Raw genomic sequence first — 25,641 nt, forward strand, 5'->3', positions numbered from 1 at the left:
ATTGTGCAGGCAGAAGAATTTCACCAGAAGTTTTTGGGGCACAATTTACAAGGTAGAAAAGCTGTGGAATTTACAAGGTATAAAATAATCCATAACTGCATTTTTCAACGTTTTCCAATTAAAGGGTTGTCTCCTATATAGCTAATTTATGCCTACTGATAATAGATTTGACAAAACCACATATGTCAGTTCATCATAGATGGAAAACCACTGTAGTTTTTGCTGATTTTGAAATACGGTATATGGACAAGTCTTCTCTCAAATCTTCACTGTCAGTGTTATGGTGCTGCCTAGAACTTTACATGTCACCACACAGCACATACAGTGTCCTCTGCAGCGATGAGGAAACGTCAGCACCAGACAGCTTTATTTACATGATTTATGGTATTTTTTAACTGTAAATTCACTCTTTGGATTTAAGTTATGTTGGATGGGTTAGAGCTGGGTTGTTTTTATCTAAATCACCTGTTATTACACCTACTGACACTACATGAGTGAGACAACACAGAAACTCTGCAAGTTATGCTTAGGGTGAAGGGTTACTCAATCAAAAAGACTTGATCACACATAAGCGAGAGAGCTGGGTACATTTTTGCTTATCTTAGTCACATACACAAGAATTAACATTGTCAAAGCAGTCCAACAAGGTCTTGGGTGACAGGCAGAAAGACTGGCAGAAGGACAGACAATAACGCTTCGTGAAGATTTGGCTAGTTGTTGGAGGCTGGATATATAGAAATATAGACACTGTTAAAAATATCTACAACACAGAGGTGTGTGAACTTCTTTTAGACCATGTTCTAAAAGAATAATTTGATTCCTGACAGCGGTTAGTAAGCATGGTTACAATTTTGCTGCATTTGGGGTCATTACAAAACACAAAAGTGGGAAAATCATTGTCACACAGAAATATTCAACAAGTGAAGTATGACGGGTCCTAGGTTTGATTAAAACTGTTTATACCAAAATGAGCGAACAGCCTGCTGCCTGTCCAGTGTTTTGGGTTCATACACTGACAACCTCAGCTGTCAATACAGACCAGATATAAAGCGGGTGATAATGCAGAAGGCAGAATCCTGGGATTATTTTCCTAAAACTCATAGAAGAGAAATACTCACCAATCTTTCAAATGAGGTGTTCAGGGGGAAAAAAAAGAAAGGGGGAAAAAAAAAAGAAAAAAAAAGAAAAGAAAAGAAGAAAAAAAGAAAAAAAAAGAAAGAAAAAAGAAAAAAAAAAGAAGAAAAAAAGAAGAAAAAAAGAAAAAAAAAGAAAGAAAAAAGAAAAAAAAAAGAAGAAAAAAAGAAGAAAAAAAGAAAAAAAAAGAAAGAAAAAAGAAAAAAAAAAGAAGAAAAAAAGAAAAAAAAAAAGAAAAGAAAAGGAAAGAAAAAAAAGAGGCAGCCTACTTTAGTTTGCAAAGTGCTGCCTTTGTCCACTGCCTGTTTTGCCATGGCAGCGCTGAAGCTGGGACTCAGCACAAGCAGAGCATGTTGTCCTGGACTGAAGGCGCTCCAGCAAGGGCCTTGCTGCACTTTCCACCTCTTCCACAAGTTTCTTCATGTGAAGAACTCCAAGGTGGAAGTCCTACCATACCATATAGTCTAGTGAAGTGCAAGATCTTTGTTGTGTTATGAAATCTTAAAAAAGAACACCATCTTAACATTGCTGTAGCAGAGGCTGGATAATTCAGAAACCATCCTCATCACCAGCAACAGCTGAGGCAACAACTTGCTATGAGAAGACGGTGAGGAGAAGAGCAGAAGGTAACAAATACAGAAGTCCTAAAAGCTGATTCTAAAAATAGTAGAAAACTATTTGAAAATGTACTGTGCATTTGCCTACAATAAATGCCATTATAATACTTTAATTTTCCTGTGTTTCACTAAAATGCTTGCAGGCTCCACGAAGCCTATTTGCAACTGGAGCACCTCTCCAAGGAAGAAAACTAGTTCATCATAGAAATCATGACTGCCAGAAAAGAGGAGCAGTGATGTATGAAAATATAATAATCCACTGAACATCAGACCTGACAACCTCAGAGCATTTCCAGGCTAAGTCAGCTAATAACACCATTTTTAACATTGCAGGTGGATTCACACTCAGCAAAATGCTATATTCAAGCTAAAGAATATTTTTGCCTTGAGCTGTCATAAAGATTAACAACAGCAGAGACTAAGTTAATTGGTGAAGCCAAAATCTCAGAAGTACTGCAGTGTGAATAGAGAGTTAAAATACAGTTTTAAAAGTTTTTGGGTTTTTTTTCTGGCCGGAAAGTAAAAATGTCACATTGCAAAATATTCCCCAAGGGGAAATTTTGCTCTTAGGTGCACACAGAAATTCCCATCAGGCTAAATTCTAATTCTTGTAACATCAATGTGGGTCACTTTCACTGAAGACAAAAAAGACTCCTTTTAAAAGCTTTTTGCAACTGCCCACTGATGGGCTAACCAGGATGAAAACAGAACATAAATTAAAGTTTGACATGCAACTCTTCAGCAATGGAGAGAAGTAGTCCAATTAACCTAAATCAACAAATCTTTGTAAACATGGTACAAAAATTATCATAAAAATGCATTTCTTTTATTTTTTTTCTTAGATTATCCAAATCAATGATGTAAATGATAAAAATAAACAGGTTATAACTAATTTTACACTTCACAATTTATTTCCTAAATGAACCTGCTTTAAGATTTTGAGGTATTTAGACATATACTTATCATTTATATGCTTTAATCATTCTCTAAATGCTCCAAACTTAATATAAAGCAAAATAGATGTTGTGAAGATTTTAGAGTAGTATGATAACAGTCCTTCAAAGAACAGTAGAAAACATATTCTTAAGATTTTCACAAACTGGTTTATGAATAGTCTTCCTATTGTTTCAACCTTCATAATATTATCTGTACACTCTCTGAGATTTCTCCTTTATCTTTTTTCCATATTTCATATTCCAGAATATCTGATACCCAGTTAAGAATTACACTGTTATGCCAAAAGAATATATATAATGAGCACAACCAATCACTAAAATATTCAGCATTTCTTTGATTTACATGATCTGCATTAGAAGTTGCTGCCTTTTATCGGCATCACTGGATGTTACTTTTTAAATTGCTATACTTCACCACATTATTTTAATCACTCACAGTTATTTGACATCTGAGTCATGTAATTCCACATAGTACACTATCTAGAGGCATTCTCCAAATGTGCTTGAACAAGCTCTCGTGTCTAATCATTCATTACTAACTTACAGCACTACAACTGATCAGCACTCTTAAAATTTATTCATTAATTCTAGAATGCATTTCAGAAGAAGTTTCTTCTAAATTTTCTGTGAGCAAAAAGCATTTTAGAATAGCATTTTGAGTTATATCCACAAATTATTTATTAAAGTACTTTGCTTGGTAAGGACCTCCTCCTGCTCACGATGAAGTTAAAAGACATTTGCCACTGATTGAAACAGGAACGGGATCAAACCAGTAAAACCTTATTATAGCTTGCCTGTGCAGTGAAATAATAATAAAATGCAATGTCTAATAAAAGAAGTGAGAACAAGAATACTAAAATTTTGCATCTTTATGGCATTTGTTGTCCCAGAAGAGTCCCGGTGTAAAGCTAGTAAATAATAACTTCCTTATCCGTCTGAAATCTCAGTGAGAGTTTTAGGTACACAGAACAGAATTACCAGAGTTGGAATGATCCCAAGGCAGCAGGGCTAACATCTGTTCCCGTGGAAAATAAAAAAAGAACTGTAATACCCTCAAGCACTCAGGAATTCAGTTTCATACTATTTCTAAAATATGCTATCTCTAAAATCATAGTGTTTTTTAACACAAGTCATGACTGAAAGGCATTCACATCTCGCAATTTAAGCTAACTTGGGTACTTCTGCAGTGCTCTCTTCTAGGAGGGGAAGGGGATAAATCAGAGGTAGGTCTGAGGAAAGAGTTTGCAGACTGAGGCTGATGCAGGATAACTAATCTTGATGCTCTGACCACTGTGCATACCAAGGGAATCTGCTGCAACTGAAGGCTGTACTATGTTTGGTGAATTTCATCCCCAAGCCACTGGGCAGCTGAGGGCTTGGAAGTATCCATGGAAGATGTTTTTGCTTATCATTTCAAACGGAGATGTAGCAGGTAGAAACAGTAGCACCCCTAAATTTCCCATACATCTTTTTTTCTTAGTGACGCCAAATGCAGGAATAACTATACCACTGAAAAACACTGTTACTCTGGAATGACCATAATTCATAGGGTTTGGTCTATATGTCATTGCATCATCTGCAAAAAATCACTTGGAAGCATGGCTCAGCTGTGCCTGTACCAGCCTGTACTTGTTTGATTCACACACCACCTGCCAGGTAACCATAAAAGAGCCTAGCTGGCTCTTCAGGATCATCACGCTCCATCTAGTAAACTCTCACATGGCCCATCTAGTGAACACATGACCCATGCATATATGTCCATATCTGGACATACTTCTATGGAATTAATACAATCTGTTAGGGATCTGCTTTTCAACAAGGGCAGTAAAATCAGTTTAAAGAAAAGCACAGTCAGGTGAGATGTTCATTAATCTCTACGTCCCATTAAACAAATCAGAACAAGAACAAGAGGCACTGGAGACTGGAGACTCAGAACTGTTCAGTGATGCAGATAATACGAAAGCCTTCCAGGAAATCTTTTCCTTTCCCATTATATTCTCCCAAATAAACTTTTTTCCTACAGTCTTCCTTTCCAGATTCATTGTTCTTTAAAAAAGGCGTGCGTGGAGTAAGGACATAGCTATGGATTTAATTCATCTCCCAGGGCCTCCCCATCCAAAACCCAGACCCTGCTGACTCTTTGTCTGTCCCCTCTGCACTCAAGACATTTCCCTCTTGGGGAAGGAGCAGTCTTCCTTTACAAGCAACAATACTTGAAAGGGGCTTGAAATAATTTTAATCTGTGCTGAGTAATCATAGCACTCAAGACAGTTGTTTGCTAAGCTACTGTGTTAATTGACACATCATGTGCTACCACAGCTTCCAAGAACTGCATCAGGGCAATTAAAGCACCTGAGGCTTTCCTTTCTCCATCCTGCTTCACTTTCCTTCTGCACCTCCCTTAACAGTGATGCTCTAATCCTTCCTTGGGAGGTTAAAGCTTCAGTTTCAGTGACAGAAATGACTACATTTCAGAAAGAGAAAATTAGAAATTTGCAACATTGTCAACACCACGCACCTTGCACCACATTTTCCCATTTTTTTATTAAAATTGCAGGAGAGATTCTGTTAAAACAGTTCTTATAGCATATATTACAAATCCTTAACTCTTTTCCAGAGACTTGTATATGGAGAACAGAGACATGCTGTGCATATTCTCTTGCTGATATGGGATCATCACCAGAGATCCACAGTGATGCGTCATCTACCTTTGATCATAAGATACTGACATGGTTTGAAGCCACGGTATGGGTGGATGGAGCTACTCCAGGTTTTCTATTATTTTTCAGAGATGATATTTCATTGGTACACTTGCTGCAAGAGTGTCACTTCTCCATAAATGTCTGTAAGATTTTATCCCATCACCCTTTCTCAACAGGCTCATGAACAACATTTCCTACCAGTCAAAAAGAATTTGGTGAAGTGAGGCACACAGGGGTTTACCGCAGTGAAAGTGGGTACATAACACTTTTCCTTCTTTTTCTACTACATGTTGGAGGGGTGGTAAAGGAACACAATACCTTCCTAGTACTTCTGTCTAAATAGAACACAAAAGACCATCAGGAAAAACAGTCTCCTACTCACGCAAGAGATACCAGAACCCGTAGTTCCTATGTGGCTTGTCCAGCATATATAGGCTGTCCCCTCTTTCAGTACCGTTTTTTTTTTCAAATGGCCTTCTATACCAATCTCAGAGAAAACCAACTGGCAGAGGAAGAAACTGTTTTGAAAACTCTCATTAAAATCACTGATGCCCTCTCCCAGCTTAACTGTTGATCTGGAACGGGACAGAGCTTCCAAATGTCATAAATTTTATATTTTCTTTAGTCTTTCATCATTCAAATTTGAAGGACACAGAAAAGAAAAACAGAACAAGAGGAAAAAAAAAAGATAAACCAAAGGTGAATTGGAAGCAGGCAGCTACAAAACAAATCACATCAGAAAAAACAGGGTGGTGGAACTGCTTTGTTTCTTCAGAAGCTTGAAGGAGAACTACCCTGTGAAGCACAAACCTGCACCACCACTTAGACAATGCAATCACGCCTTCACTCAAGCTTTGTTTCATTATTATTTGTAGGGACTTCCACTCTTTGTACTCAAAGTAGCAACTAAGCAGCTTCTAGGACATATTATGAATTATGTTACACACTGACTAGATACAGACAAAATTAAATATAGAGCAGAGGAAGCTAAGAGATGTTAGCAAGATCTTAGAAAATGTTTCACTAGCTTTTCTGTAAGCGTATGTTGTTCCTTTATTTTCATCAAATATGCATCCATTAGAATGACAGATGCAGTAATAAGTGTTCTACATTTTCAGACTAATGCCTTTTTTATTTGCCACCTACTTTATCTATTAAATCGTCAACTGCTGATTAGCTTGAGGGCTAATCTCAAAATGTCACAGTTAATCTCAGTTCTCACTTTAAAAAGTTAGGATTTCCTTCTGTATGCAGTTTTACATTGCTGGCAGATGAAAACATTTACACTGAATTTTCCTAATGAACAAACATTGTTTATGACCCTGTGCAAACTTGCTGATGGCTTACTTTAGCAGCTCTCTGTTTTGAGGAGTCTCCTAAATGAACTGGCCATAGAGAGAGCAAATTATTTCACCAACCCACTCTACTGTTCTCAGTTGCTCATCTGAGTTGGATAACGCACTGGAAGTGAGGAGGGAGTAAGGAAGTAAGAGATTCACCAAGTTTATCTCCACTGGGGCAAGCTCAGATTCAAGGTTCAGGAAAACCAGAAAGAGATGTAGGAGGTCTTGCACACAACCAGACCCCAAGTATTTTTCTTTCTTCTGCTACACAAGAAACCCTGTAAAAGGAAGCAAGTTCTGAAAAATCAAAGGGAAACACGAGGCATTAAGTTCAGGGTAGTTCATATTCATAACCCACGGGGTCAGGTGTGGAAAAAACTGACATCTGCCAACAGTCAAGTGGGGTAGTGAGCACATACATGTGTGTGCATACATATATACAGTTTCCTGACTACGCATTTTGCTAGTTTATTGAACTCCCTCAAACCACCCAATTATGGATAGGATAATGGCCAAATGTGAATTTTCAAATGCTCAAAATTAAGACCAAGTGAAATTGGATGGAACATTCAAATGCATTTCACAGGAACAGGTATCTTCACAGTGTTAGGTATTCCACTGCACACTAACCCCCCCCCCACACCCCTTTTATAAAATTAAATATACTCTTAAAGCACTATTCTAGATTAACAAGAAGTTACTTGATTAAAATTTCTACCCTTCCCCCAATACTTTTACTATCTGCCCTACCTCAGCCATGCCAACAAAGAAAATTTGACTCCAGGTATAAATAGCTTTTGAGGCTTAATTCACAACTGTTCATGCAAAATTAACTGCACTGATCAATGTCCCTACAGAAATGTTTGTTAGACCCCCATATTAAGCATTAAGTTCACTCTGCTGAAGTCCACGCTAATTCCATCTGATTCTCTGCCAAAGACCGATGTATTCCTTAATTTAACAGTCTTAGGGTATGTTATTTTTCCAGGATGACGTGAAATAAATCCTTTCTCCCTGTTCCTATTCTGATGCTAACGCCTCCTGTATTTCTGAGATTCCTGTACAGCTCAGTGGCTACTGAAGCCTGGAGAGTGGAGGCAAGCTGCTAAAATCAATCTTCAGAAATAATCAGCATCAAAACACAAAATGAACTTCATATCAATAAGCACTTTTCCAGTTATGAAACATGACTGGATCCATTCAAATGCAGGATGCCAGGGACAGACTTGAAAGCTATTTCATGGCTGTGGTTTCAATTGTGCAGCAGCTACTGTGATGGAATTTTATCCTACTGTGCTAAAGTCCCTGGCTGACATAAAAAGAAAGACAACACCGTATTTAATTTTCTCTCTCCTCCACTGTAATTCTTTTTCCATTACACACAAATAATAGAAGGCCATAAGGATGAGAAATAAATTAACGGTTCTGAAGCCTGATTTATAATCACAGATAATAGCAATAAACTCAAGCAGCAGAATACCCTACTGCAACAGTTACAGGACTTCAGGCATAAACCAGGGAAAATGGCAACTTTCATGACATCACGTCAGTGACAAAGGTGAAGCAATTAGAAAATCAGAGGACAGTATTTTTAAAAATAATGCCATGTTTTGCATAGAAAAATAAATTAAAAATTATTTTGAACACGCACTGTATTTTTCCCACCACCTGGCTACCCCATGGAACCAATAAAAACTTTTAGCATACTGAGAACAAATGTGGGATTTAATATCTTTCCAAGTATAACCAACATTTTTTTGCTAATAAATATAAACATTGCTGTTGTTGTAAGGTACTGTGTAACCATCCATAGTCTTTACAAAAAGAAAAAAAAAAGACTAAACCAAAACCCTTCATTCTCTAGATGGATTTTGATTCAGTATGCACTAAATACGTCCCAGTATCCTTACAAGACAGCACTAATTCTTCACTAATTATCAAGCCTACAAGTTATACTACAGCAATATTACACAAAACAAAGTTAGACTTCTTTTCTTTTTTATCCTTTAGTCAAACAATTTTGCTTTAGGAGATAATTCTAGCTCTGGAAAATTCTCTTTGGCTTTCACAGAAACTTGATGGGCGTGTTCTAGGTGGCATGCTATAAACTGCTGTGTAATTGAAATGTGGATATATAGATACCCCAGACATATATTTCGTTTCCCATCACTTTATCACTGATTCAAGGTAGCAACACTTCAACAGAGACCTCAGCAGATTCTCCAACTCTAAATTAATTCCAGTGGCTGTACCATCTACATAAGGGGACTCCTCAGACATCTAAACTGCGTCAAAATAAATTGTGTGAGTACTTCTTATCTTTCATTTTCTGATGCTTAGGTTATCAGAAAGAATGTGTACTATTTGAGAAGAGATATATTTAGCAAGGAAATGGGCATCTGGCAGTTTATAAACCATTAGGATGGCAGAGTTGCATTCAGTTTACACAACTTACTTTATCTGGATTAAGTGGAAAAAATTGTCCAAAATCCTTTAAGAGATTTTTTTCTCTCAGTAACTTTCCCATTAAAAAATAAGTAAGTGCTCTGATAAGCAAGGAATTAGGAAAATGGAAACCATGAAAGCCAAGCTAGTCCCAAATCAAAGGGACTCCTGTCCTGAAAGCTGGTTGTTGCAGATGGACCATGCTAACCACCCAATGCCTCACTTGATTTGAAAATGGCCAACATCAGGGGATTTGACTGAAGAATTAGGACATTCGGATTAACAAAACCGTAGGAACATCCCTGCAGGTCCTTTGTTTGTTCATATTGCATTTCTCGCCACAAAGTCCTTTTGTACCTGTAAAACTATCCATATTACCTTTGAAAAAGTGTATCACAGAATCACACAATAGTAGGTGTTGGAAGGGACCTTTGGAGGTCATCTAGTCCAACCTGCCTGCCAAAGCAGGGTCACCTAGAACACGTTGGACAGGACTGCATTCAGGCAGGTTTTGAATATCTCCAGAGAAGGAGACTCCACAACCTGAGCAGCCTGTTCCAGTGCTCTGTTTTTTGATAAAACACCAAATATATGTTTCCTTGCTCTATATTCAAAATACACATGAAAATTATGTGGTAATCAACATGACTATAAGTCAGATAAGCATGAAGGAAAAATAACAGAAGGAATCATTTTGCTAAGAGAAAAAAGTCCAGAAAAAGAGCAGAACTTTCAGGAATGTGTAAGGGATAGCTATAGTTTTATTTCCAATAAATTTCCAACAGTAGAATCAGAATAAGTAACATCTATGTACTGAGTTTCTGATGCACAAAAAGAGGATTAGTCCTGTGAAGTCTTCAGACAATAGCCTAAACTGTTTTCTAAATGTTGCCTCCTAGGAAAAAAAAATAAAAATTCAGAAAACTGAAAGAATGACATTCTGTATAATCAGGAATTAGCACACTTCACTTCCAGCAAGTCTTTTCAAAATCGTTTTAAAAATTTGACCAAAACCACCACTCAGTAGTGAATATATTTTTTTTGGTTTACTATAAATAATTTCAAAGAAAATGAAAACTGGGTAAAGGGATTTATTATTTATGACATGACAGTGTTTCTGGTATCATTCACAGAAATCATAAAGATGCCTCAACATATTTTGCACTTTTAGCTTGTTGTCTACAGCTTATTGTCTACCTTCTCCTCTTACCTAATAATTAACAACATATTTTACTATATCATTGGATGAGTTTTTGAATATTGATAAGATTCAGTCCTTCCTTTTATTTCTTCGTTTTTCAGAAGCTCATTTTATATTTGACATAGATACTGTAGAATAAATCAATGTCCTTTTCCTGTTTCAAATAAGTTTTTAAAAATAAATTGTAAAAATTTAAATTGTAAAATACTTTTTCTGGAAAAAAAATAATTAAAATTATATTGGGCACTCCAAGATCTAAAACTTAGGTTTCAGTGAAGGTTTTAAATTAGGTCACAAATGACAGCAATTTATTAGACAGAAGAATAAAAAGTTTAAAAATATTTCTGGTAAGAATCAATCTGTTCCTTCAACTTTCTGAACATTTCAATGGAAAACTTTTAATATCTGCAATAAAATTATTCTTCTTCACGCTGTCTGGAAAAACTTGAGTATTGTTTGTTCTAATTGTATCCTAAGAAAGTATAGCTGCTATATATTTTCTTCTCTCCATATCTTTCTCATTAAAATGTTTTTGTGAATGTATTATAGGAACAGGAAGCATGATCCTTGCAAATACCATATTTGGGCTGTGCGTTGTCATGATGACTTGGTAGACCAATCTTAAAGAGAAACGTTTTACAAAGCACCTCAGAGAAGCACTCAACACAGTGAATAATCGTGCATTAATTTCTTTAAAAACCATTATACCTGAGGGAATACAGTAAGTAAACACAGCTGAATATGGTCGCCGAAACTTTGATTCATTCCCTCCCTAAAGGGATGCAGTTCATATGTGGCGTTTTGCTGGTGTCTCTGAAACTAATAAAAACAAGCCTTCTTCATCTTAGAGGTTTGGGTTTTTTTTTTGTGCAGGGGGGCAGTGAAGGACAATTAAGCGGTGCTAATGAAATATATCAATTTTACCACAATTGTCTGTCAAGACTAAACAGCAGGCAAAAAGCCTGATGGGGAAAGAAAAAAAAACAAACAAACCACTACATAGCTATATACAATTTCAGCCACATTGAGAGATACTGTACTTGGAACAACTCAGGACAGAGATGTCTGAGTCCCTGCAGAGTCAGGTTCATAGCTGCTACTGACTGAAATTTTGTCACAGATCCAGTCCTGCTATGGATGCAATGGCATATCCAATTCTTTTACTGAAACCTTCAGTCAAATTCAGTATAAAAAGAAAGCAGAATTCATATTGTACAGGGAACTAGATTCTACCATTGTCTTGCCATATGATTGTTTTTTACTTACAAATCATAAATTAGTTTCAATTGTACCGTGATACAAAACATAGGCTTCTTCAGCAATTAAGAAGCACATAAAAAAGTTGAGCTTGCACTCATTGTTGATGTCTATAGCCAGGCATTTCCTTCTTGAACCAACGTGTGACATGTGACAACCTTAGTTCTCCCACTTTAACATGTTTTGAGGTTAACTAATATCCAATACAATTTAAATTAACACAGGGACAGAATCTGACAAGCTACTGCACGGTGGCAGAAATGACTGCCAACCTTCTGCATGCTTTTGCTGCAAGGAGGCACCTCCCGTCCACCGGTGAAATACACATTTCTTCAAAACTCTGCTTTCCTTATCTAGCCATGTTGCAGCCCAAGTACACTGCTAATGAAGTGTGTTCCAGCAGGTTCCTTGTTTGCTGCCATTGGAAGAAGACCGTTCTCCCTGAAATGGAGTCTGTTCCTCCGTCTTGGGGAAGGAGTATGGCTCTGCGGACTCCTGAACACATACGCACCACTAAGTTCTGATTGATGTTGCCTCAAACACAATTAAGTAATTAATATGTTTTAGGGCCACACTCCTATTGCCTGTTTTACTCTGCTAAAAACTAGAAGCAATATCAATAATAATAATAAAAAAAATTACTATGAATTTGCAATGGTGCAATTGAAAACAGAATGAGTTTATTACTATGTGTGACCAGTTCTTCTTAAGTCATAGTCAATATGCTTTGTACTTGACTGTGAAAAAATACAAATTCTAAATAAACTGAAATAGCAACTGAAGTATGTTGTAAGAATACCTATGATGTGCAGCACTGGAGTTGGAGACATTAGTGTACTATCACCTGTTACCAAAAATAAATGATGGAGGTATTTTCAGGTCACATTCCAGCTACTCCTCAGTTGGTAAAACAGTCACTTAAAAGGTCACTGCAGCTTGCAGCACTTGAGGTTCTCTCAGAGACCACTCTGAATTGTTAATTCAGATGACATCCATACTTAAAAATCTGATAACTGAGGAACTATACTGTGTCATCACTTGGCACCAGAAGACAGGTAATGAGCAAGAGTCTCAAGGCAACAACATTAATTTTTAAGATAAAGTAGAACTGTGGAAGCTCTGACGATAAAATAAATACACAACTGTGTTTCTTTTTCAAGAGTATTTAAAATTTAATGCTTGCTTCAGCTACTGACATTAATTCACAAGCCTCATGCACCCCACAAGTATCTGTTTAGGACTTACCGTTACTCCAAAGAAGTTGGTTTCATTCATTGCATCAAGAAAAATTTTGCCAAGTTTGTGATTTGTGTAGTTAAAATCTTCAATTTTTTGGTGCTTGTTGGTGGCATTCAGATACTTCATCGCCCGCTGCAGGGTCTTGGCAATCACCCATATTCCATCATAGGCATAACCATGAAATTTGCTGGATTGCCCATCACCACGCTTGGCATTGTATTCCTTTTCATATTGCTGTGGAGTCTGCAGAGGAGAAAAACTTTGGTTTTACTTCAATACTTAACATTTTACAGAGTTGTGTCCAAACCTGCACCTCAGATTGCACCCTCCAATTTAGAAGCATCCATGATCAACACAGAAAAGGCCGCCAAAACAAACTTAAGAAACTAAAATTCCAAAAGCACATGCTGTCTGACTTACAAGATTGATGGTGAGACTGGGAGGCAGACCTAGGAGACAGAGAGACTGAAAAGCAGTTCTTCTGCTTCTCTGTGTGAAGGACAACTTGCTTTATTTTGCTTTTGTACAAAAGGCTTCAGTTCAACCAAAGCTACCAGCACAGTCGTGAGCGGTAATACCAGAACAGACAATAAGTCTGTATCCCTGCAAATTAGTGGTCTGATTACACTTTATAGGATAATGCAAATCAAATAACCTTCACTTGAGCAACTATTTGCTTAGTATGAAATTATCTGAGTGGCAATTTGTCTGTTTTGCAAGTTTACTATGCTCTTTATGGTGTGCTATCTTATGATGAGTTGCCTTTTTGTAAAGTTGCCTTTTGCGCTCACTCAGCAAGGCATGAAAGAGAGACGAAAAAAAGATGAAAAGCAGCAAAATCAGGCATGCTTATTCATTGTCCAGAGCTTGCATGAATTTGTTCTGTGATAAATTGTTACGTACTTTATGGTAATAGCACATATTTACATATTTAAAACAAGCCCCATCCCCCACCCCCTAGTTCTGAGAGGAACAAATCACCAACAAAATTGGCCGTTTGCAGGATTAGATTTAAACCTAAAAGTTTTCCGTTTCTGTGCTCAACCATTTAATTTGATGTGACACAGCACATGATACTGCAGACTATAATTCAAGCTTCACTGTACATTTAACTGTAATGTACATAGAGCGAGAAGAGGACAGATTTGAGGCAAGGGACTTTACTGCTTCCTTACCCTGTTGAGAATTGGAATTGATTTCTAATGATGACTGCCAGCTCTCTTTGTAGAAGAACCCTCTAGCTTCACCTCCCTCCTCAGGGCTTTGCTGTGGCAAGACACTGGTGAGACAACTGATGGTATAATAAAATAGTTGGAGGAAAAATACTAACCCTTCCTGATATGGTCTTTATCATTTTTGAGCTGAGAGGCTCAAAATCCACTCCAATATAACCTTCCATGGCTGCAAGAAGATTTTTGCTGAGACATTGTGAGGAATTAATCCAGGATTCCCACCAAAGGTTTTCATACCACCCTGGAATAATCCACTGATATTTGCTGCCATACATTTCTTCATCATAAGCCTACAAAGAAAGAAAAATAGAAAAGGTAATAGAAATTGTCAGAGACATATTGAATAAAAAAAGTAATTGTTTTCTGTTCATGTTTTTTTTTCCATTATTAATGAAATTATGGCATAATTGAAGGATACACAAGTATTATGACCAGTTAAGAATAATTACTTGCAAATAATGAAGTCTCCTTTCTTGACGACTCCCGTCTTTAGAATTCAGGTCTTGAGAAGAGAATTTACTAAAACCTATTTTGCTTTCAATAGACCATTTATTCAAAAACAGAAAAATAAAATACTGGATTCTAAAACCAGGGGAAAGGAATAGGAATACTGGCAGAAGTCACAGCATTTGTATAAAAAATTCTCCATAACACAACTATTACATGAGTGGTAGGATAACAATGCTACCAAGTTTATACTAAAGTATTATCATCCTAAAGACCCCATAAAACAGGATTAAGGTTAAACAAGAAAACTTGGATCCTAGACACCATCAAATCCCAATGTTGTAAATATGAATTATGTGACAGTGCTAAAATAGAGACCAGAGGGACTTTAAGTGAGCAGTTTCTTCTAAGAAGCATGAATCAATAGTAAACTGATAAAGCAAGCACATTCCAGTGATTTCTTCTTCTGTTTGTTTTTTTTTTTTTTTCCAAAAAGAAATTCTTTCAGGTGAAAATCTATATTATTTGAATATTGAATACAGCCCACTGTACTCCAAGATACTGAGATGATGGTTATCTCCTTTCAATACATAGCAGATACATACAACAGGAAACAGAAATACTTTATTAGTCAGGCACATATGCTGTTGTTCCTAAAATCTGATCTATTCACAGTAGATACTCTATTCCATTGTGAAGAGTGTTCTCAGATAAAATTAGCAAATTTTATCTCACATGTTTCCCTCACTGTCTTGTAACTAGATATTTTTCTTTTGACATTTCAGTCAGACTCCATTTCAAAACAGAAGGTTTCATGCTTCTTTGGCTCATAATATAAGCAGTGCTGGAGATACAAGACGTAAGATAAAAATTCCAGTTTTTAGAAATACGTGGTGCAACCTTAGCGCTCTTAACTGGAAAACTGCTACATCCTCACAGAAAATGTTACAGAAGGAGGAAATTATGAGAATGCAAACAGGACATATTAGTCATTCAGAACACAACTGTTTTGAAAAGTATCCCAAAGATCATACCAAAAGCCTATCAGATAAATGAAGATGAATAGCAAAAAAATACAAAATAGGACAGGCTCCTAAATATGTTAATAACCAAATTAAAATTGGGCTTTATATCTGTGAAGGCTATTATAATGGTGCCAACTCAGTTCATAAATGTATTGTGCACAAAGTAGATTTGTTTGGCCCCTGGTTGCAGGAGCTTTTGTTCAGCCAAAATCAAATTTCATGCATTTGTATAAAATGCCACTTGAAAGCGCTCCTGTCTGAAACCCGTTGTCTTGCATCTCATATCTTACTTATTCCACAATCCGCATAAATTGTCTTTCTCTGGATCATTAGTTCTACCATTGCAGAAACACATCTGCTTTTGCCTTCCTGCCCATCTCCCCTCCTGCTATACTGCGCCCCAGGTCCACCTGCGAGGAAAACAGCAGTCCTGTCCTGCAATACCTTCTGATTTCTAAAAGAGTTTCCATTATACAATGAGGTCATTCAAGACCTTTCAATAATACAGTGTCTTTTATTTGACAGTTTTCAAATCACCGAGGACATAAATTAACACAGAATTGTGCTTTTAGAGAAAGACAGTCATCAGGAGCTTCCCCTGCTCTATACAGATTAAAGTATCAAATCGTGTGTTGCAAGAAAGTATTGGCTATTAATATTCTGATATTGGAGCTGTTGGAATTTTTCTGTTTGCACTTGAACTTGTTTCCTGCATAATCTGTAAATGTCCTGGGATATGGGCTGAAAATTACAAGTTTTAAAATAGCCAGAAATGCCATCCTGGAAACAGGGGATCATTCCAAAGGTTGCACTGAAACTTTCACATTACTACAAGAATTTGGTTACACGTCTAGACTTTCCTTTAAAAAACAAAACCCAAGCACATTAAGAGCTGACAACTCTTCATTTGAGATCTGGTACAATGTTAGGGTTTGAAGGGTAATCTGGCCAGGCAAAAGAAGAAGGAACAAAATCAGCTCCTCCAAAGCTGAGCACCATGACCATGCAGTCACCTTTCTAGTGACAGCAGAGTTGTTAGTGGTCAGGCATTTCAGTGTTTGTGTTTAGTTATTATTAAATAATAAATTTCTTCTTGTCATTAAATATTTTTATTATTAAATATAAATTATAATAAATTAAATAAATTTATTAGTAAAGAAATAATAATATTATTAAATAATAAAGCCTGGGTTTAGTTATTATTGTTTACTAAAAGAGCTACCTAAAGCTCATGCAGTGACCTATGCGTAATAATCATCTTCTTTAATTGTCCTCAGACAGATAATTGTATCAGTTAGGCCTCAGTCTTGATGCGTGCATGCCTATACTGCATTATCTCCATGGCTTAAAAATAGTATGTTAGAAAAATTACCACTAACAATTTTTTAAAAATAAAATTTTCTGCAGAACTGAAGTTTTCATTGTGAAGATGCATTTTCATGTTAATCCAATTTCAAATGAATATGATGATATGTATCCAACACAGTTGACCATTTTGATTGCTGAAGTGTTAAGTTTTGAGCAAAATACCCTAATTTCTACTCCATGAAAAATATCACATTCTTCCCACTGAGGTGAAAACAACATTAGAAAGCTAAAATTTCCCATAGAATTAAAATTGCTAACTGTTTTTGACACCAGTGTTAAATGAATAGCTAAGCTTAAATCATCGTAGGAAACACCTGCTAACATTCACTTCAGCTTGAATTAATCCTGTCATGTTTTTAAAGTTTGCTACTGAATTAGACTATCTTTTAGTCCGTTTATCTGTGAGTTATGTGCTCTGCATCTTTTTTGTGTGTGTGTTCAGGGGGGGAGGAAAGAGCCAGGCAAAATGAAAATGAGCATATTGTGCCCAAAGAAGAGCAAGGAAGCTGGTGAGGGGTCTGGAGAACAAGTCCTGTGAGGAGCAGCTGAGGGAACTGGGGTTGTTCAGTCTGGACCAAAGGAGGCTGAGGGGAGACCTCATCACTCCCTACAACTACCTGAAAGGGGGTTGTAGCGAGGTGGGGGTAGATCTCTTCTCCCAAGTAACAGGTGATAGGACAAGAGGAAACAACCTCAAGTTATGCCAGGGGAGGTTTAGATTGGATATTAGGAAAAATTTCTTCACCAAAAGGGTTGTCAAGCACTGTAATGGGCTGCCCAGGGAAGTGGTGGAGTCACCATCCCTGGAGGTATTTAAAAGATGCGTAGATGTCACATTTAGGGACATGGTTTAGTGGGACTTGGCAGTGTTAGGTTTAAAGTTGGACTTGATGATCTTAAAGGTCTTTTCCAACCTAAATGATTCTGTGATTCTATATAAACTTGTATGGATGTCCTGAGGAAACCTTAAAACATATGACTGTTGAATTCACACAGAAAACTGAGGCAGACTTTAAAGATCTTCCCACCTACCTAAATCATTAGCAAATAATATACCAGTTATAACCACAATAAAAAAAAAATAATCCTGCACTAGTACAAAAGCACCTTCCTTTAACAAACTCAAGCCTTTCTCTGGCTGATGTCAGCCACCCTGCAAAATCTAACAGGGAATCACAAGTGAAACCTGTCTGAAAGTACACCTGGGGAAGGGGGTTAAAAAACTTGACACATCTAAATTATTGTGCTCTTAGACACATAGCTGTAGGAGTGCATGAGTTAACAATATATTTTATGACTAATAACAAGCTTACTGCCATATTGTAGTGCATTAATATATAAATGACCTACTTTGAACTGCCCTCTCCTGCATTCAGTCTCAAAAAAAAACTGCTGAAACTCGCATATAAATACATTTATACAAGCCTAAATACATGATCTCTCAGATTTCTCCAGGCTCCAGAAAAATCCACCTTATTATTTTTTACACTAATGTACTTTAGAAGCAGCCATCACTCTTTAAACCGCTCTGTGTTACGCACACTTCCTATGTTAGTATGAAACCGTTGCAATAGAAAGCTGCAGTAGGCGTTTGAGTGAAGGAGACATCCCCCACCTGAAATCCTTCAGACTCGCGTGATGCAGACAAGAAGACACCCTGCACCTCCAAGGACTTCTAGGATTTCTTCAGTGGTCTCACATGCACATGGACTTGGAAAAGAATTGTAGAAGGCAGCAACTAGATACTAGGCCACCAGAAGGCAGTGGAGTAAGGCGAGACCAATCTCCTGTTGAACACTGGGTTGGAAGGCAGTTCTCACCGGGACCCCTCAGCTGGGGAAATGCAGCCCAACCGCAAGAGATCTGAGGAGGAGCTGGGCAGCAGAAGTACCATTCTTTCTTCCAAGAACCAAAAAATGGGAGATTATCTCTGTCAATTCAATTTAAATGCCGAAACAAAAAGATCTATATACAAGGACCCATCAAAGATGAGAAGAATGGAAAACAAAATAATCCTTTCCATTTCCTTTTGGATGTAAACAGATTTTGTTCCTTCCAAATATACTCTATAATCTCCTTTCCAAATTTTGCCAGCAACTGGGACAGCTTCTGAGTATGAGCCAATATGGGTCTGAGGCACATGTAGCACTCAGATTTGAACTTCTGCCTTTCTTTGCTTGGATAGGTAACTGTCTCTCTAAGTGAACACTAAAGAACACCCTCTGAAATTTAGAGGCCATCATTATTGCTTTTCCATTATATTTATTGTGTTCCTGGCCCATACAGGATTAATCTGGTTATTTAGACTAAGAATTCAATACCAATACAAAATTTAGGCCAGTAAAATCTGCTTGTCTGGATTTTTTTTTGAGCAAGTATAAAGAAAGATCCACATTTCAATCCTTCTGCTTTCAATGGCAATCACACTGCCCATGTCTGCAGCATGTTCAAACCCACAAATAAATGGTGAGGATAGGGAACTTCATGTATGTTGGTCTTACTACATTTCCCGAATCATAGAATCATAGAATGGTTGGAGTTGGAAGGGACATTAAAGATCATCTAGTTCCAACCCCCCTTCCATGGGCAGGGACACCTCCCACTAGACCAGGTTGCTCAAAGCCCCATCCAGCCTCCTCGGATCATCTTTGTGGCCCTCCTCTGGACTTGCTCCAACAGGTCCATGTCTTTCTTGTGCTGAGGGCTCCAGAGCTGGATGCAGTGCTCCAGGTGGGGTCTCACCAGAGCAGAGTAGAAGAGCAGAATCATCTCCCTCGACCTGCTGGCCACGCTTCTCTTGATGCAGCCCAGGATGCAGTTGGCCTTCTGGGCTGCAAGCACACACTGTTGGCTCATGTTGAGTTTCTCCTCAACCAACACACCCAAATCCTTCTCCTCAGGGCTGCTCTCAATCCATTCTCTGCCCAGCCTGTATTTGTGCTTGGAATTGCCCCAACCCATGTGCAGGACCTTGCACTTGGCACTTGCATTTTAATTCAAAAACTTCTTTTTACAAACTAACATTTGCTTTCATGCAAAACATGTAAAACGTACAGCAGTCAGAAGTGAATGACAATTCTACAATTAGCAAGATTTTGAGTAGCAGAGATTATTAGGGTTGCTCAATTAGCATGTACAAGAACTGCTTGAATTTCTCATTCTTTCAAAGCAAAACATGCAAAACCACATACACAGAGACATTACCACCAGAACACAACTCTCGGACAAGATTCTAATCTTGCAGTTCTCTGTATCTCCTGCTACATATACAAGTGTTTCCCTGGATCTGACATGGAGAGAAATGCTCAAAGCTCAATTTGGCGTTTAATTCCGCTACAGGAAAGCAATAAGAAGAAGCTAACCATGCAGTCCATGCCTAAATTCCACTGAAGTCAAGTACAAAGTATTTCATTGAAACAGAAATGGAGCTAAGCATGTGTAACCTCTCTTGAGGATATAAACCTTGACAGAGCTGAACCCCATAAAGAAATGTTTATGCTCAAATGTATGTTTTATTAAAATGTAACTCATTCTTTATTCTAATATGCGATTAAATATATTTACTTACACAGCAGAAAACTTTCACAGCCATTTCCTCATCAAACTGGCCAAGTATTATCCGAACGTCATTACCCTGCAGATTGAATAAGATACGTCGCAGTTAAACACGGTCATAGCCTTTTCAGAAACCACTTCAGTTGGCCATTCAAATTGTGTAGAGAGTTAGCACAGATTACAGCTGCAGACAGCAAAATTAATTCAGAACTATTCCATTTTCTGTAAGTTCAAGAACTTGAACTACTGCAAGAGACAGCAGCTGAGCTGTTTGAAGAAAATGATTAAGTAATAGCACTAATGAGAATAAAACTGTAATGTTTATCTTGTCAAATATTACTATTCGATAATACTAAAGTATACAATATTCTTTTGATCCTTTGCAAGATTACTTTCAAAATTTTGCATATTAAAACCAGCTGAAAATATATGCTTTTCACTGTTTACATGAACTAGTTCTGTAAAGTTGAGAGACTGGAGATTTGTAAGTGAGATTAAATGCCTTGATATTATGCCTACTTTACTAATTTTTAAAGGTTTTACTCATACAACATCTTCTCTACAGTCACTATAACACATTGTCAATCCGTCCTCTCCTTCTCCCTCCCTCCCACCTCCACATATTAAAAAAAATCATCACATTTTAAGAATCTATGACTGAAGTAAAATTTTTATTTTCATAGTTAGAAACATATTAAGAAAATAATCCTAAATTCAGGAGCATATGCAGGAAAATATTTCTTCAGGAACTGGCCTAGCTTTTTTCTCATGTGAAAAATTGCTGCTAACATCTATAAGACACAGAACAGATAGCTTTTTATGACTTAATATTTCCTTTTATTTCACACAAAAGCTGAGTTCTCAGCAAAAGGTTGAGCAAACCCAATTTTTCATTTCTTTTAGAAAACACTTGGTTAGAATTACTAATAGCTTTTTCCCTCTCCAAGGAAAAAAGAAACAGATGATCTAGTGTGAATTTCAGTGGCAAAAAACATTTCAGTTTTAATTAAACCAATTTATCAAAGATTTTCAGTTTAGATCATCTCAATGTTTATTTCCTGTTAAGAAGAAAATACTATGAGGGACAGCGCAGAAAGATACTAGAATGCTCCTGCAATTAAATGCATGAAATTATTATCACTCTTAGCATGGTTAAAGTAGGAAAGTACATAATATGCTTTGCTCACTCGGAACCTGTGCATTTTCAGTAAGCCTGTTTCTCTTTATTTTTATATTTAGCCACAGATTGATATAGTAATGTAAATCTTATTGAAGCGGATTAGATTCTTTTTAAACAAATCTAACAAGGTCACATGAAACTAAACAAACAAATTAGACAAATTACAGCAATAGTATTACAGTTTTTGTAAGGACTATAAATAGATTTAGGAATTATGCAGCAAAAAAAACAAAAAAAACAAAAAAACCCCAAAACAGCCCTCATCCATTATTTCTATTTTTCACATTTTAAAAACAATTTTGGTCACTCTTGGAATTCCTACTCTGAATCACTTGACTTCTCTGAACATAGAAGTGCAGATTTAATATTTGAAAAAAGAGTAGCAAAGTTTGGTTAAAAAAGAAATGACATAGTACCTAGTGATTAAACTTTAAATAAATTCCTTCTCATTTTGTAACATGATGAGAACCAATTTAAAAAAAAATAAAAACAACAAACAAACAGAAGATGTTCAGCCCTGTAGTTTATGAGTGCCAGAGACTGTAGGCAGGGCATAGAGAATAACCCTATAGTGCATGTGCAGCACCGCTGCCCACTGCCTGTGCAACAACCTGCAGACTGAAGGCTGGTGTGTGGTTCCATGCCTTAAGACATTACTTCCACCTGATTATCACATGAAGCAAAGTACATTTCCCACAGTGACTATTCTTTTACTGTAAAACACTACAAGAACTGTAGTTCTTGTAGTGCATCCCATTTTTTTTTTTCCTCAGAAATATCCTATCCCATTTCAATAATGTTAGTGTCTGCAAGGATTGTCTTATACTAATATCATTGTGCAATTAGCTTGGCAATAGCACTCAGACCCAAATCTTGCGCATTCAGCCACATGAGTATGCGGCTCTACAATTCCTTTTGTCTACAGGCATGCAAGCAAACAGGCACACAAGAAACTCATCTTAAAAATGTTTTTCTCACAAGGCATAGCAGAGCATCTATTCTAGTATTGGCAGTCAATCCTATTTTCAAACATGCTCTGCTCTTGTTTGGGCATCCAAGCAAATGGGTGCATTTACTGATTTGTCCAGCTGTCAGCAGATCCCAGTTCTGAATATCTGACCATCTCAATATCTCACTAAGGGGTTCAGGGAAGCTAGATTTTCTGTCAGGCAGGAATCTCCACTTCCAGCATGGGTTGAGCTTCCAATGCCAGAGCAGAAAACCTGCAAAGTGTGAGAACCACAACTGAACCAAGTTCTCAAGAATCCCTGATGCTCCACTAGAAAGGTTCACGACCCAAGTGCAAAGGTCAGCTATGGCTCTAGAACTTGACGATCCCTGATGTTCTGTCATGCTTGGGATGTATGATCTAGCCAAGATGCAATACCCAAATGTTCTTTTGCCTAAACTAATGAGTTTCCATGTTTACATATAAATTACTGGTTTTGATGCACTCAGTACTGTAAGGAGGACATTAACAAGTCTGTGTTCGCTAAAAGATTTGGACGGTATCCAACCGCAAACTGACTGAAGAAGATCAAAAGAAATGTTCTATTACCACCTATTAAAGAATAAGTTATTAGTCCTCCATTTCAAATATTATGCCACTGAAGACTACAGCAAAAGAAAGTTGAATTCTGATTTTTTTCCAAAGACTTAAAAGTTACAACCTTAACAATGTCCTTTTCCAAGTCTTTTTATGCACAATATGCCAAGAAAAATAAGGTTGCTCTGACAGAAATATGAAACCCCAGTTCTCCCCTACATTTTTCCCGTTACTAACCCTTTCAGGGATGTGGAAAATCACAATCCACGTAATGGTCAGTACTGGCTAGAGACGGATCCAAGGAGACAATGCTGAAAGTCAGTAAGTAAAGTGACTGGAGGTAGGATCCAGTGAGAGAAAAAAGGGCACATGGGAAGTAGAGACTGATCCAGTACGGAATTTGGGTAATGAGTACTTGCACTTTTTAGGCAAAGATGGAGCAAACAGCTGGGGAGGCAGCAGTAGGCTTGAGACCATTATTGAATAAGGAGCTTGGGAGGGAGAATTAGGACTTTTCAAGAGCATGGCAAACAGGAAGCTTGACAAATAACTACTGTTACGACAAATGCAATCTCAGGAAGTAAACTCAGAAGAAAACGGAACAACAATCCAGAGAAAGGTACTCAAAGAGAGATGAGAAATCAGAGAAGCAGAACATAGTATCAAGTAAGCAAGAAACTTCAGATTGGGGTGAAGATCCACAATGAGACAGGGACATTGCTGGGTTAAGTGGTTAATGTGATCACAGGTCAAGCTGGCAGTGTATGTATGGCTGAATCTCTTTTTCTTGGTCCAGCTTCATAAAGTTGCTTCATCAAGAACATAATATATAGTTCTAGTTGGTTAGTCATGTATGGGAAATCATAACAGATTCCTTGTTTATAACCATACAGATAGCAATACAATGCTCTGAGGTGCAGTGCCTGAGGTTTTATGGCTTGCAGTTAAAAAGAGTGAAAAATTTAGTATGCAATCATGTAACCAAAAGATTGTACATTAGAACATGTGTAGAAGGAACTAATTTAGGAAACTCTATACAATAGCTGTTCCTCTTCCACACATAACATTTTTCCTCTGTGCAATGACGCACTCCTCAGGAAGCCTCTTTCTCTCCAAATCTGCTTTTGGCATCCCCTTCCACATTTGTCCCAAATTTGTTCCCAAAAAATTGTATTCAAGATGGAAAATAAGCCTAGATGCATTTGATGCCAGGCTTGAGTCTGCTGGCTCTGTCTTGTGTAAGAGATGCTGAAGCTTCAAATTCACACAACTGGAAATAGCTCAAATCTCTAGCAGAGATTTTATCTGGATGTATAATGAAGTCTGCACTGAAGTTTTTCAGAGCTGGGTTCATGTCAGCGCTCACAGGTCAGGGTATAGGTCCATATTATAGTCTCATGCAAAAAGATACATCAGACACTTATTGGGGCATATTTTTTCCCCCCCTTCAGTCATACTGCTAACTGACTATCAGCTAGTATGATTTCCTGGCAAGGATATACTATTCCTTTATATCAACTCATCAACTCATGGGACTGATGCAAGTTAACACAGCGTAACTCTCTTGTAGGGATCAAAGAAATCACCCACCAGATCCCAGCAAGTGTCAAGTACTCTTTCTTTCTCACAGAGTTGTAAATTGCCTGCATGCAGCTAAAGCGTATTTGACAGAAGAGTTTTTAATTCATGGAACTAGGCAGGTGATCTATGAGATGATTAAAAACATTCCAGAGGGAAGGCAACTCCCAAAACTGCACTTATATAAAAAGACCAATATTTAGACCATTTGCCAGATGGTGAGCTGTCATATTTACTCTTCTCAGAGATTAGAGTAGCAATATCAGCATTTAAGCTTTGCCCCTCAGTAAGCAATACATATGTTCCCATATGGACTAAAGTTCAAACAAGAAAATGAAGAACAGTTAAATTTCATTTACCTACAGTTGTGGTGGACTCTCCACAAAAACATGTTTTATAAATGAAGACTATAGCACAGCCTCAAAAATGAAGTATTCTCTTGCTCCCTTCTTTCTTTCATATAGGTGAGAATATTACTCATCCACTAAATAGAAAGTGGCTTTGTTCTCCTGGCAGCTGAGTAGTATAAACCCTGAAGACAGTGAAGATCAAGACATCTAAGGTGGTCCACTGAGGGATGAAGAACAACTTGTCTCCTCCACTGCCATTTCTAACAGCCTCAGATATGAGGCACTCTTTAGCCTTTTCAGAGTTTTTGAGTGATGCACATTATGCTGGAATAGGCAGCTATTTTTTTTTCAGCCTGCAGAGCTTCCCTTCTGTGATCAGATTTTAATCTGTCTCATTTCTAATGAATAACACCACAATGTTGTATTACACAGCTTTCCAAAGAAGGATTGCTACAATATCTCATCT

General features: G+C 37.3%; 1 protein-coding gene across 1 annotated transcript in view; it reads right to left on the minus strand.

Annotated features, from left to right (window-relative positions):
- Positions 1–25,641, minus strand: part of GABBR2 (gamma-aminobutyric acid (GABA) B receptor, 2) — a 480,368-nt gene that overhangs the window by 234,956 nt on the left and 219,771 nt on the right. The window contains exons 5-7 of the mRNA XM_009885919.1: positions 20,535–20,600; positions 14,225–14,416; positions 12,901–13,137 (exon numbers count right to left, since the gene is read on the minus strand). Of these exons, the coding sequence (XP_009884221.1) occupies positions 12,901–13,137; positions 14,225–14,416; positions 20,535–20,600 (495 nt within the window). The remainder of the gene's footprint in view (positions 1–12,900; positions 13,138–14,224; positions 14,417–20,534; positions 20,601–25,641) is intronic.

The sequence above is a fragment of the Charadrius vociferus genome, unplaced genomic scaffold, assembly GCF_000708025.1.
Source record: "Charadrius vociferus isolate BGI_N301 unplaced genomic scaffold, ASM70802v2 scaffold195, whole genome shotgun sequence".
Taxonomy (NCBI): Eukaryota; Metazoa; Chordata; class Aves; order Charadriiformes; family Charadriidae; genus Charadrius; species Charadrius vociferus.